The 15,067-nt window shown below is 36.7% G+C and overlaps 1 protein-coding gene across 3 annotated transcripts; it reads right to left on the bottom strand.

The window, feature by feature from the left end:
• Positions 1-1,099: 1,099 nt before the first annotated feature.
• LOC112200297 lies at positions 1,100-5,541 on the bottom strand. 3 transcript variants are annotated; one of them, XM_024341346.2, is made up of 11 exons: positions 5,088-5,518; positions 4,705-4,747; positions 4,309-4,362; positions 3,754-3,817; positions 3,475-3,531; positions 3,201-3,307; positions 3,071-3,109; positions 2,547-2,635; positions 2,354-2,432; positions 1,651-1,698; positions 1,100-1,506 (listed from the first exon to the last, which is right to left on the bottom strand). In XM_024341346.2, exons 1-11 carry the CDS (start codon positions 5,261-5,263, stop codon positions 1,426-1,428), a joined length of 837 nt encoding a protein of 278 aa, XP_024197114.1. In that variant the 5' UTR covers positions 5,264-5,518; the 3' UTR covers positions 1,100-1,425. The 3 variants fall into 3 exon arrangements, with proteins under 3 accessions (XP_024197114.1, XP_024197243.1, XP_024197178.1); XM_024341475.2 differs by having other exon boundaries at positions 4,691-4,747; positions 5,088-5,165; XM_024341410.2 differs by lacking the exon at positions 2,354-2,432 and having other exon boundaries at positions 5,088-5,541.
• Between the last annotated feature and the right edge of the window lie 9,526 nt (positions 5,542-15,067).

Raw genomic sequence — 15,067 nt, 5'->3', positions numbered from 1 at the left:
ACAAAATTATGAAGTTGGAGTGTTGGACCATCTTCATGCCAGAAAAGCTCACAATAATTACTCTTAAACATTAGTATTCTTTCCCACTGGCCAAAAAAGAAACATTAATGTTCTCCACCATTAACAACCCCTCCCCCTTTTCCTTCCCCAGCAAACGCTGAGAAAAAGAAAAGAAAAGTTACTGTAATCTTCATAAGACACATTATAAAAGTTGACAATGTAATATTACATACCTGAGATTGAAGAGCCAGAGAGTGCAGAGTATTCAAAATCAGATAATCACAATGAGGCAGACAAGATGAGGATGCATGTACTTCATTCATCTAACAGTTTGGGCAAGGAATCATCACTCGTGATCTTATACCTTCCGATACCTAACCAGCAGTGCTGCTTGCTGATGCTTTTCAATGAACCTCCACAATGTGGTTCGCCAGCAACATCCCAATCAGTAATAAAATACTTGCAGATCAGGTAAGCCTTGTATAGTTTCAATTCATTACTGTTTCATTTTGAAAAATAGAATGAAGAAAGAAAATATAACCTGTCTATAGGAACCAGTGAACTATGCTTTTATAACCCAGAGGCATTTAATGCTAGTTGGGATATCCAAAATCACACTATTCCAGGCACTCTATAGGAACTTTTTTCTGTATATACCAAACCACAACTGTTCCAGCCAATCCAGGAGATCACGCTGAAGCATTCATTTACATGCATGTGCATATGTTCCTACTAGAATACAATCAAACACCCTCCCCCACTAAATCACCACCCTAACCTAACTGCTCAGCTGTGACAACACCCAGCCACATAATTGGATGAAAGATACATATCAAGGTATCCAGATTATGGTTTTGGTACATTAGTCCAAAATCCAATCAAAATTTGGTGAAAACATAAATCTAGAATGTCCACTATGAACCTAGAGCTCTCCAGTATCTTCATCTTTCTAAACATGTGAATCAGATTCCATCAATTCAAAAAACAGCAATAAGCTGAATACTAACCAACAATAAATAAGACAAAGAAGAAAATATGCTCGCTCCAACTCAAGTTCTAGTCATACAATGCAAAACATGTAACCAAACAAGATACTGCATGATTCTCAAAATCTTAAAGTTTTCATTACTCAATTTCATCTATGATATCAAAATCTGTGTGTAAACAATACATTGAAAATGAGCACCTATTCCACCCCATTGATGAGGTCTCTCCTTCAGGAGAAAAAAGAAAAAAGAGAAAGCAGAACACTTAGGTGAGATGGCAAGAGCACCTTTTACATTATGGTGCTGTAAAGCTTATGTGGTAGCTTTGACTAGGCCGTTGTGTGCATAACAATTTTCTCTTGTTCGCTGATGTTGATGTCGAAGTACAGATAAAATGAACTTCACTAGCTTAACCTAGAACAACAATCTTTATGCTCGCTCAGAAGTTGACAGGAGAATAGGAGCTTCGATAACCTTGAGAAGATCCCCTAAATTTGTGCAATAAAGAAGCAGACACACTCTGGAATCAAAACGAAAGAAGCGGTCAGTCGTTAAACTAGAACGCTTGAGAAAGGCACACTAATTGCTTAGGAGTTTATATCTGCGAGACAGCAATGAAGTACAGAACAAAGAGCAAGATAAAACAGATTAAATAATAGAATACTTGTGCTTGCTGAGGTAAGCCAGTCCAAAAGTCCAGATTTGGTATAATCTGAAACAAAGAGGAACAACACATCAGAATTTAATGATAATGGTTTACACCAACCAAAATGATGGATGCTTTCACAGACTAAAAGTAATGAGTATAATTTCCTCTACTGCAACATGATGTAACATGTCATAATCAGTTTTGGAATCTGACTGAAAAGATGATAGACAGGAAATCATAATTTGCTAAACAGTACGCTGCATCTCATATTTGCTAAAAGTAAGATAATAGTTGTACAGTTTGAACCCAGCATGAGATGAGCATATGTGGCTTATCTCATATTTGCTAAAAGTAAGATAATAGTTGTACAGTTTGAACCCAGCATGAGATGAGCATATGTGGCTCAAAGCCCTATTGGATACATTGGCCCTAAGGATAATATGGTTTGATTCTCTTTCCATCGACATATCCTGTCATGGCTTATTTACTGATACCATCATGTTAACTATGCCTAATCTGTGATCACCATTTTACTTGACTCATTGACATAATCAGTTCTCCCTCGCATGGATTATAAGAAAACTCAAACTCCATCTCATGACAATTAACAGCAAATAAATGAAGGTATGCATAAAACAATTCCAGACATATATCAACTATAACTAAACCGTCTGCTGGCTGCATGGAAGAAGCAGATCAATTGAGTTAGAAGACATACATCTATTCCACTAACTCCAAGACTACAATATCGATAAACTGCACCAGCCAACAGATACACTCCAAAAATGCACAAGACTCTGAAATTAATTGAATTATAAGTCAATAAAGATGGCAAAAAAGAATTCTAAGAATCAAGCATAAAAAATATCATTTCTAAGGAAGCAACTTGCCAGAAAATAAGTGACTCTTACATTATTAGAAAGGTGGCAAACCAGCCCCATCCTTTGCCACTAACATGTACAATCTTGGCACAGCCAGAAGGATGCTTCAGCACTGTACCCTGTCAGATAGAGAAGATTATGAGATGAAAACTATATGAATCATGCATACAATCACTACACATTTCCAAAGTTTCAATGCTTCATGGCACAAACATTTTGAAATACACTATCACTATACAACACTATTGTTTTCATAAATCACAAGCCTTTCAGCGCCTGCTGGAGATACATGGTGTAAAGTTCATGGAATATGGAGAATATTTCTTTATTCTCATGGACAACTCATGACATACATTTACTTCAATTAATCTTAAGATAAATCAATAACCACAAGCCTTAAACAGTCAACTAATAGAAAAGATCGCTGTGCATTAGTTATGGCCATAGATTTTGCACACCAGTCACACATGCAGGATCTGGCATTGCTTTTGTCACCAAATTGGTATTTAACCCAATCTTATATAATATTAAACAATAAGCATTGAGGCACTTACATAGTTACATGTCCCTGTTTTCTCCAACGAATATGGTCCCTGCAAAATAAAAAGATTAGAAACTAGACCATGAACCAGGCATGTAAGAAATTTTTTCAACCTACAGATATTATTGGGTACAAAGTCTTGCCTGAAATCCATAAGGATCACAAATTACAGACACAGAGAGTGAACAATTTTCATTTAGGCCATTACTTGACATCTTAACAATGACACCAATGTGAGGATTGTTCTTATCTGCATATTGGGACAACAAGAAAATGATTAATCTTCCGGAATTATTCATGAAGGACAAAAAGCATGCATATCCAGACATATCTTGTGCAATGCCATGTTTGAGTTACACTATTGATCAATTTGGAATCTTAGGAAGGTACTGAGAAAATAAATAGATGAAAATTCACCAATTATGTTAATGTCCATGCTCGAGGCACGCCCAATGTTAGTGCAAACATCGTAACCTGTAGTCACAACAGAATTCATTTAGAGGAATATACAGAATTCTAACATAGAATAGTTGTGGTCCAAACTAGATAAGAAAGGCCAGTCATGATGCTGCTTTGTTAGAAATTAAAAAGGGAGCCGCAGGGCCAGCACAGTTAGAGTCTCCATAAGGGTTTAGCATTCCTTTATAAACATAGTGGATACAACATTAATGATATGAAACCTTAGACAATATATACCTCCTGTGTTTTTTGCTACAAGAGCACTACAACCCATGCCACAGTGTGATGGGCCACCACAATCCTGCAATGCTCAATAAGATAATCAAATGAACAAGATATTTTATAGAAATTTGTGATGCATGTAAAACTACTATCGTTTTCCTTATAAGTGAAATTGGAACAACAGGCTACCCAACCTAAATGCAACCCCGATCAAGGGTTTCTATATGAATATAACTATCCAGGTCAATTCAAACTAATCGTCTATTAAGGTCTTATATGCTTTAGGCCCTTGATGCTATAACAATAACATGATTAACATTAGTATCTATTCTTCTCAATCGCCCACCCTGTTATGCTAGTTTTAGATTTTACCTCTTAGAAATAACTTGGCCTCTAGTTCTTTTAGCTAGCTCGAGTTAGAGAGCACAAACAACTCCATTACAGGTCAAAATATGAGGAAATAATATTCCCACCAAGTAAATATAATTGCAAGCATTTCAAATTACAACAATATAATTGCCTTCTCTATTAAAATAGACAGAGTAATAGCATGGAAGTTGAGAAATCTACCGAGCAATCAACACATCTAGGTGGGTCGTGATTGAAAATCATTCCATCGCAAAGCTGGTCCACACAATCAAAGAAGAGAAACTCAAAAATGAATCTAGTTGCAATAAATAATAAAGCCTATAACTGCTTGTATAAAGACCATAGTTAAACATTAATCTCTGTTCAGCATAAGAACAATGGATGGACCTAGTCATAATGTTTGAACTTCACTCTACAGTCTACAGTATGTTGAGTCTCTTTTTAACCTCATGTTCAGTAATCCAAAACAACAGACCATCTCATTCACTTTTACTTTACGAGTAAGAAGTTATACTTAAATGCATCTTAACAACATGATTGTGGTCATAAGAAAGAAAGATCAGTTGAAAAACAAAGGTGTGACCTGATAGAGCGAACCTGAAACCAGATCACAGTCTTATTTCCTACGACCTTGTAGAACCTGCAGTGGTGAAAGCCAAGGAAAACAAAAGGCTCACTTATATTAGAAGCCGACGGAATTCACCAACTAACAATAGTGTATCAAAATACCACTACGCAACACCTTTTGCCTTTACTGTATATGACAAAAACAGCACTCCTGTCCATAACTCCGTTAAATCATATTGTTTCCATATAAATGATATAACTATCACTGTTGTAGGTTTCCCAAAACTAAACTGAATTGAATTATAGGTAAATAAATCGGAACATAAAAATGCATTGCCAATCAAAATTTCAAGAGCCCAAAATAGAAACTGAAACAACAATGAAAATAATTGCAGAATTAGAAAGGAGAGTACCCATCTTCGCTTTGAACTCCGTGAGGATACAAGGGTATGGGAGTATCCAAACTGAAGTCGTAGAGCTTGTAATCGCCAACAAAACTGAAATGGCAGTTGGCAGAGAGCGGGTCAACCGGGTGCAGAATCGTCAAGGCGACTACAACCCATTTTAGAGAATCGCCTCGGAACACCATACTTGGCCACCAAGCTCACACCGGTGGATTAAAATCTCATCAGTGCTATCTAGTTTTTGTTGCAGAGATGCATGCTGGGTATGGACTGGAAATGAAGTGGTCCGTGCGTTAGGGGGGGGGGACTGGGAGTGTCAAAACCGACATTCGGCAAGGCCCGTTTCGTTGCACATGGCGTGTCGTTTTAGGACGACTAGGAGTACGGCATACGGCTTGAGTTAAGCTCGTCTTCGGTTTTGGACCGAGTTTGAACTCAATATTAAATTTCATATAGAGGATGAAATTCTTTTTTTTTTAGATTCTAGACAATGTAACTCCCACCCGATCCTGATGTCTATGAGATTTAAATTCATGATCTCCATGGTGTTAGTTAAGCAAACTAACCAATAGGCCACGCTCACCAAAATGAAAAATTAGTTTATCTTGAATTCATACATTTGGATTGTAGATCTTATGAACAAACCTTATATATTCGGTTCATAAATTATAATATATTTTTAAACTGTTATCTATCGTTGTCGATAATAGTTTAACAAAAACTCATTTTGCACTTGTTCTATAATAATACTAGCTTTTTTCATACATGCTCTGCATGTGTAATTATTTTTTATTTGAAAAAAGAAAAACAGTTATTGCAGAGAGAAAATAGTGCGAGAGAAAAGTGGAGATTGTGGGCTATTTTTTTTTATTTTCTTAATAAAAATCTATTTTATAATTGTCATATTTACCCTTGTGATTTAATTTATTCTCAAAGTTTTTTAATCTTTCAGGGTTAAATCTATCAAAAATTTCAGTTCTGGCTAACAAAGTCTATTATCTTAATAATAGTATAGATAATCGTGATGAGCTAAACTTAAATAAAAATAATAATTATTTTATAATCTCATATCATGGTAACGTGGTAGCCCAAGTTGATATTATTGGTTACTAGCAACATGCCCGCATTTCTCGCGGGTGACATTGTGTTAGGAGAAAAAAAAAACAGAAAATGATCTACACTAAAAGAGGGCTTCCATTTATAATAGTAGAGATTTGGTCCATACAATACGTACTTATTAGTGACCCAAATCATTTATTTATGGGATAATGACCACTTACCCATAGAATACCAAATACAACCCCATCCATACACTCCACCAACTTATTTTCAACCCCACTCACACAAAAGTTTTCTCTTTTTCTCCCAACTATTCCTTTCACTTAATGTTTATCCCCTTAATACCCCTTTCTCTAGCTTTTACTATTCGTTTGTTTCCTTTTATTTTCTTTTGATGAAACGTGGTGGGCCCATCTTGAATTTATTTGTCTAAATATAATTACAGCAGGATTGTATCCTCCATTCGACCGTAAACAGTAGATTTTACTATTCATAATCGTTGATAGACTTGAATTAGTTGCAATCTGTAAGAATACTAGCAAAGAATTGAAAAAAGAAAGAGAAAAATTGAAAAAGCTGAAAGACTATAGAGATAGTCTTAACAAAGAGACTCCCAACTATTGGGATATCATTTATAGACTCCAGACTAGGATCTATAAATTAGAAGAAGATATTGATAATCTTTTATATGTTCTAGAGATAGAACAAAAACCACTCGATTATTTAAGTATTGGTTAGATCTGCCTCAGTTGGTATCAGAGCCTGTAAAATAGCTCAAAAGAGAACCCCTCCTTAATGGGGACAATGTCAGAATTGTTATTAGAGAAAATAAATTCTCTACTGAAATCTTCTGATGAGAAATATCAGAAGCTGTTACTAGAAATATCTAGATGCCAGTCTCATCTAGAGAAACTACCTGCTATAATCCACCAATTAGAAAGATTGGAAAACAAACTGGATTATATCAAGGAACTTCCAAAAACGGAAGAAGAAAAGCTGACAGTCGTCAGTAGAAAAATCAATGAACAGCAAAAAACGCTAGACTCTATGAAGAATATACTGAATGACAAGAAAGTGCCTACAGTAAAAAAGAAAGCTAATGGATTCAAGCCATTAGAAAGGCCAGACAAAAATCCTGTTCCAAATATGATTTTTCTGGATCCTTCAACTAGTTCTACTAGTATCCGGTATGAAAACCCGGAAAAAAAGAGAAATGAAGATGTTAAGCATCTTTGGAAAAAAGAAAGGAGTACAACTCCTAAATGCTGAAGAATTTGAGTTCAATGAGATTGAACAAGAAGTAAAAAATTCCTCAATCCCAAAGCTAGATTTTAAACAGATCTACAAAAGAGGAAAATTTGATTTAATGGATAGCCATTATTTCAAACTACTGGAGATTACAACACCAGCAACAGTAGGTGGAGAGACTGATCTTCTATTGATCACTCCAGCAGAAGTTGCCAGAGCACAATAAAAAAATATCAATTTATGCATATTGGAGCAGTCCAAGTAGGCATAAATCTGCTTGCTCGTGAAGGAATAAACTGTTCAGTCCTATGTGTTCTACAGGACAACAGGTTAACAGACTTCCAAGCTAGTCTGTTGGGAACACTCGAAGCATCCCTATGCGACCAAGTGGCGTATTTCAACTGCTTCCCTAACTTCACCACCAGCTTGAAAGATGCAGCTCACTGCCTCAGACTGAGAGTCAAGACGGATGGCATATCCATGAAAGAAGATATGCAAGAACTTGCAATAGTATATAGAATATACTATAAATTGATGAGTACCACAGTAGCCCCTAAGACAAGGATTCCTCACCAATCAGAAGAACCATTCACAGCAGATCCACAAAGTTACTTGGAAAGAAGTAACATTTCCTCTTGAATGGAAATTATCTGGTCCAAAAAAGCAACCGGAAAGAGCAAAAGCAAAAATCTACGAGAGTAGAAGAACTGGAGAAATCAGCCTCAACTTCGACAATCACAGGAAAAGTGATGTCTGTCCTGAGAACCTCAGGATAAACAGCAGTCTTCTGAGAAGAAGTTACAGCACTAGAGAAGCTAGTGTCAGTGGTACAAAACCCACTATTGAAGAGCCAATATCAGAAGAAGATCTAGAAGCTGATCTAATCAGACCAGTCCATATGCTCAGAGCCGAGAGGCTCTATGATCTCTATAAAGAAGCTGAGAATTGTGAAAGTTCTGAACGATTAGAAAAACTAATCGAAGAAATGAAAAAATTCAAAATCAGAAAGACGAGAAAAGTCTTTCCTTATCAAGATATTGAAATGGAAGAAGGAGAAAGCTCCAAGACTTCCATCGTTCGAGAAAAGGGAAAAGTCAAACTCCCTATACAGAAAGCCCCTACGGGCAGAAATGGAGAAAGAAATTCTCAAAGATTTGTCCCAGAGGATAATATACCCAGAGTACCAATTTCCAACTATGGAATTTGGCTAGATCTGGATAAAGCTCTAGACAAAAGAAAAACCCTTGACCAATGGGTAGACAGCCTAATGATGGCCTCTGCTCTTACCCTTGGAAAATTTGAAGCTCCTGATCTGCAGATGTACTTTGAAACTACTCTCACCGGAGTAGCAAAAAAGTATTACTTCTCTTTCAAAGAAACAGCCAGAGGAAAAGAGTGGCTGGAAGAAATCAAAACTTCAAAGTCTCCGTATGATTTTGCAGTACCCCTGTACGATCAGTTCTGTGGAGATCTCTCAAATTTGAGTGAAAAAGCCAAAGAAACGGCAAAATCGAATATCTATGCTCTCAAAATCTGTGCCATGAGATATTTCGAAGAATACCTGAATGAGTTTCAGGAATACTACTGTACAATTGGTGAACTAGAGAATACTGATCTAGTTAATCTGTTGCACAGAAAACTCCCTGAACCATGGAGGACAGCTGTGAGAGAAAGCATAGCTGAAAAACCAATTGAAAGATTTTCAGTTGGAGGAATTGCCGACAGAATCCGGCAATTACTGAAAGAACAATGCAAAGCCAATCTTAGAGCTAAGATGGCCAAGAAGCAACTCAAAGGAGTTGAAAATTTCTGTTACGGAATATTGGATATGCCCACAAACTGGGGATGTCATGAATCCAAGTTCCACAGAAAAAGAAAAGAAAAATATTACTCTAAAAAATTCAAAAAGAGTAATCAAAAGAAGAATTGGAAATTCAAGAGAAGTTCCAATTACAAGAAACAGGAGGATGAAAATCCTAAAAACAAATTCTTCAAGAAAAAGAAGAATACTACTCATCAGCATAAACAACAACCTAGCAAGAAAGCTTGCAGATGTTGGTTGTGTAAAGCTGAAGGGCACTATGCCAATGAATGCCCGGAAAAGGGTAAAAGATCTACTAAAGCTCTCTTTGAAGAATACGAGCAAATAGTAGAGGTAGCAAATATGAAAGGCTACGAAATAGCCTATTCTGATGATGAAGATGACGACAGGTCAGTCTACTCTGCCTGGTCTGAAGAAGAAGAAAGTTCATCAGATGAGTCTGAGATAGATTCTGAAGTAGAGTACTTCGAATCCAGACAAATGAATGTTTTGAAAATCAAAAACTGGGAAGAAAGCAAGACAGAATCCTTCATGTCTTCTTATCAGGTGAACCCTGGTATATGATATAGCTTTCGGCAAGCGCATAATTTAACCCTGAAATGTCGTTAGTAGTATAAGTAAGTAGGGATCGTTCTATTCCGGGGATTGAGGGTATACCTGTCATTGTGTAACAAATAAAGAAAAGTATTATTTACAGAAATAAAATAAAGAATAAATATATACAAGAGAACAAAAATAAGGGGGGGGGGGTTTTAAGAATTATAGAATTGAAAATTAAAATAAAGAAAATATAAAAACACATGTACAAGAATGAAACATAAGAAACAAAGATTAAACCCAAGTTTATCATTGAATTCGAATTAACCCTACATTGTTCTTCCAAGTCATGTGAAAGGAGTTGATCATGTGAAACATTCGAAAGCAAACGATTTCCCATATTTTACTTTTCAATGCTAATTAATCTAAGTGAAAGCACATAGACTAATCCTATCAAACATGTAATCAAGCCCTAGAAAGCTAGTCAATCATGACATGTTCAACGCATGAAACACATAGAAATGCTATCAACTCAAGTGTACAACTTAGTATGAATAAGTTCACCTAATTGCAATCCTCTTCAATTGAATTCGATTTTTGTCCAAAACCTTTACTACTTTTGATTTAAGTTCATAACACAAAAAGTTGAATCATGTTCTTAAATCTAGCACCATTCATATCAAAACCCTAAGTGTTTCGAACCACATAAGATTAAAATACAAAAGATATCTATAAAGCAAATTCAATCGAACAATCACACATAAGCAACTTTGGAATTACAACATAAGAATCGAAATTCTTTATTCAATCATAAAATTTCAGAATATAAACCTTGTTCAAACATAAATGTCAACTAAAAACAATTCTCACGAAACTAAGCAAGATTACAAAGAAAGAGGTTGAATTACACCGTGAGATGGAGATGGGGATGAAGGATGAAATGTTATGGATTCTTGAATCTCGAAAGCAAGCTTCAAGGTGGAGGATGGATGATGATGCTCACGGCTCCTTCTTCTTCTTCTTCTCCCTTGCTTGAAACGTTGAATGCACTAGAGGATGAAGAGAAAATGGAAAGGAAATGGAGAGACAAAGAAGATGGAATGGATGAAGGAATTGGTTTAGAATGAGAGGAGAATGTGTTTATATAGGGAAAAAAAAGAAGAGTGAAATGATGAGTGGAAGAAAAATAATGAAAGTGGAGTATGAAAGTGATTTGTAGAATATGGAAAAGAAAGAGAAATGATGAAATGAAAGCAAAGCATGAAGGTGCAGCAACATGGAAGTGATGATGATCTATTAAAGAGATTGTAGAAAAAATATATCTAAGGAAAAAGAGAAAAGCATCTAGCTTTCTTCATGTGGGTGGGAAACATGAATATGTGGTGTTGAGCTGTTTTCAGGTTAGTTTCTGCCCCTTTATTCCTTTAATTATTTCTCCATCAAAACTTCATATTGGGCCTCCGATTTCTTCATATCAAATGTTCCTCTATGAGTGTAGATCATCCTGACAAATTTTCAGAGCTTCAATCCATGTGGTTGGGCCGGAAATGCTGCTGGACCTCTTACAGGTCCAGTTTTCCGGTTTTGCTTATGTAGAAAATTAGGCTGATTGTTTGAAGGCATTCCACTCATATTTTGCTCTGGCACTCTTCATAAGAAATGATCCTTTGGGTGTCTAGAATGGATCTGGAAGGTTTCAGCTCATTTGAAGTTCATTTGGTCAGGCGGCCGCTCATTCTTCTTTGCTTGGCTTGGTTTCTCCTAGCCGGAGTAGGAATATGTGTAAAATTGATCTTTTAGTACATTTCCATTTTTCTCCATCATTTCTAGGTAATTATGGACCTAACGCTCATTTCACCTTCATCTACTCCAATGTACCTAAAAATAGAAATTGAATTAAAAATCGATTCAGTTAAGGAATTAATTAACCAAAATGTGAGGAATTAACTATTAAAATATCACATTAAAATGCTCCTATCAGTACATTCGTTTGTGACTACTGCTTTTGTCACGAAAAGAATGGTCTCCCTATGTTTTGTGAAGAGTCAAAAAAGACTTATCACAAAGAATGCTTCATAGCTGAAGCTGGAAGAAAAACCAAGAATGGCCTTGTCAACCAATTGGTTGAATAAGAATATGAAGAATATTTCTCTGAACAAAAAGAGAAAGAAGAAGAAAAAGAGGTAGAAACTCTGTTCCAAAAAATTATGGAACCTTCTCCTCCATCTTCCTCAGAAAAAAAGGAAGAAATCATCTGTGAAGAAAACATTGATGAAGATATTGAACTGGTCGAAATACCAGAAAATGCATAACTGGTGAAACCACCAGAAACTGTTCATCTCTTAGAACGACAAGAGGTTACTGACACATGGGATCTACTTGGCCAACCATCTGACAAGTTTGATTATAAAGTCAGATATGACCCTCCGTCATGGTTCAATGATCCAGAGATCAACAAGATAATTCCTACAGACTGGGATAATACAAAACTTTCTAGTTTTGATAAATCACCCACTCAGGAAAATGTTCCAGAAGAATGTAAACCATTCATTCCAAAGGAACAAGCTCAGGAAAATGAGCTTCATCAGTCAAAAGTCGTCTTTACCAGTAGATACAGCAACTACATAGAGATTGGACTAAAATTCCCTGATCACAGAAAATATCATCTACACGCCTTTGTAGATAATGGATCAGGATTTACTGTTGCAAAGAGATTTGCAATTCCAGATAAACTCTGGAAAGAAGATAAGAAAAAATCTGCTACTGGTGTTACATTTGATGGAAGCCATCTCACCATGAAAAAGGTAGCAAAAAATGTTCATATCACCATTGGTGGAGGAACATTTATCATCCAGAATGTTTGGCAATCTGAAGGCCAAGGATCTGATTTTTTGTTGGGAAATGATTTTATTCTCCAACAACGGTTCATTCAAGATGAAGAAGCGATCGGCTTCAGAAAAGGAGAACGGGTGTTCTGGGCAGACCGACTCACACATGCATTCAGTGTGGTAGGTCCCGGTTTTACTACTCACTATCAGAGATCGCAATAGAATAGTGGTGATCTTACCCCCTACAAACCCAAATTTGAACCCATACTCCAAATCAAGCAAGCAACAAGAAGAATTGCTTGTTGAAGAATCTTCTGAAGAAGAAGAAGAAACTAGTGAAGATGAAGAAACCAGTTTCATCCATGAGCACAACCTCAAGTACTTTCAGAACAATCTTGAGTCTCAACAAATTCCCACCCTTGAAAAAATCAAGAAACTACTATAACAGAATGTAGATACAAATCCTCAGAAGTTTTGGGAAAAAGACCCAGTGGTCTGTGAATTGAGATTGCATGACATGAACGCTATCTGCCATGTCAAAGCTATTCCTCAGTACAAAGAGGAAGACCAGAAAGAATTCAGAAGTGATATTGAAGATCTCCTGAAAAAGAGATTAATTCAACCTTCCACTAGCCCTCATCATGCTCTAGCATTCTATGTAAGAAATCATGGAGAGAACCTACGAGGCAAAGCTAGAATGGTGATTGACTACCGAGATGTTAACAGGAAGACTGTCAAAGACGGTTATCAAATCGCTCAGGTACGAGTTCTGATCAACCAGCTCAGAGGAGCCAAAGTTTTTTTGAAATTCGATGCAAAGTCAGGTTTCTGGCAAGTCAAGATGCATCCTGAGAGTGTACCTCTCACTGCATTTGGAACACCACAAGGTCATTACGAATGGCTGGTAATGCCTTTTGGTTTAAAGCAAGCTCCCTCAATCTTCCAAAGAAAGATGGACAACATCTTCAAGCATGTAGCGGAGTTCTGCGTCGTCTACATAGATTACATCCTGGTCTTCTCCAAGAACCGAGAAGAACACATGAAACACCTCCATGAGGTAGTAAAGCTGATAGTTCAGCATGGAATTATCTTAGGTGAGAAGAAAATCTTCTTTATCCTCGATGAAGTTGATTTCCTAGGCATAAACATCAAGAATGGAGTCATAAAACTCCAACTTCATATCCTTGAGAAGATCTGGAAGTTTCCAGACAGAATTCCTGATGCTAAGAGTCTAGAGAGATTCCTTGGTGTCATAAATTATGGGAGAGATTTCATTCATAAAATCTCAGGGTTAACAGCAATGTTATCTCCTAAGACGAGTTCCAAAAGAAAATGGAACTTCACAGAAGACGATGAAAAGATCGTGAAGCAGATAAAAAATCTCTGCAAAAACCTCCCTCCTCTTTAACAACCAGAAGAAAATGATGAAATTATCCTCCAGACCGATGCAAGTGATAATTACTGGTCCGGTGTAGTCCTTGCAAAAACGCCTGGAACTAACATCGAAAAGATTTACAAATTTTGTAGTGGCAAGTTCAGCCCTGCAGAACTGAATTATCCCACAGGGGAAAAGGAAATTTTAGCTGTCAAGAAAACGATTTTAAATTCTCCAGCTTTTCTTGGAAAACCCTTTACTGTCTGCACCGATTGTGCCAGAGTAAAGAATTTCAAAAATTTTAAACTTGATAAAGCTGCTGATAGAGGAAGATTAGCAAACTGGCAATTATTTCTTAACCAATATGATTATAATGTTGAATTAATTGCAGAAAACAAGAATTATCTTCCAGACGCATTGACCAGAGAAATGGCAATGTTCAGCCAAAGAGAAGACGACGAAGGTCGTAATCCCAGAAACAGAAGAACTGGGAAAGAACATGAACCTCAAGAAGATCCTATGGAAACCAAAGAAAAGGTTCTTAAAAGGTTTCTGCTAAGTCCTAAAGGACTAGCCTCAACTGATCAATCTCAGGGTAAAGGATTGGCTAGCCCGTCTCAAACGGCAGACTGTAAAGGCTCATCAAGACCGTTGATGGCTGCTGCTTTGCCAAAAAGCAGACCAACTCCAACTGGAGTCATAAATGTTTTTAATTATGAATTAAGAACTTTTGATACTCCTGTGTTCAGAACTGGCAGGAGACTAGCTTATCACCAGAAGACAATTTTGGATAATCTCTTATTTGCCTTTCAAGAAAAAAGCAGTGGTCTAATGTTCCCGGCACTCTTTGCACTAGCTGAAGAACTATATGAGAATGCCATACCACAATTTGAAGAAAGTCATATACAGCAGAGTGCTGTAAGAAAAGAAAAAATTCTCTTCCTTGAAAGTCCAGAAAGTGCTAGGGTTCCTGTCATGGCACTTAATGAATCAGACTGGCATGAATTCCATAGTCTGATAGGAAGACATAATCCAGAAGACCTGGTTCCCCCAACTCTTTTTATTGTTTCAGGTCCTTATGTTGGGAGATACCTGGTTAATGTTCAGAGTGAACATCCTC

Source organism: Rosa chinensis, chromosome 1 (assembly GCF_002994745.2).
Source record: "Rosa chinensis cultivar Old Blush chromosome 1, RchiOBHm-V2, whole genome shotgun sequence".
In the NCBI taxonomy this organism is placed as follows: Eukaryota; Viridiplantae; Streptophyta; class Magnoliopsida; order Rosales; family Rosaceae; genus Rosa; species Rosa chinensis.
The sequence above is the reverse complement of the archived record's forward strand: the minus strand, read 5'-3'. Positions and strand labels throughout refer to the sequence as shown.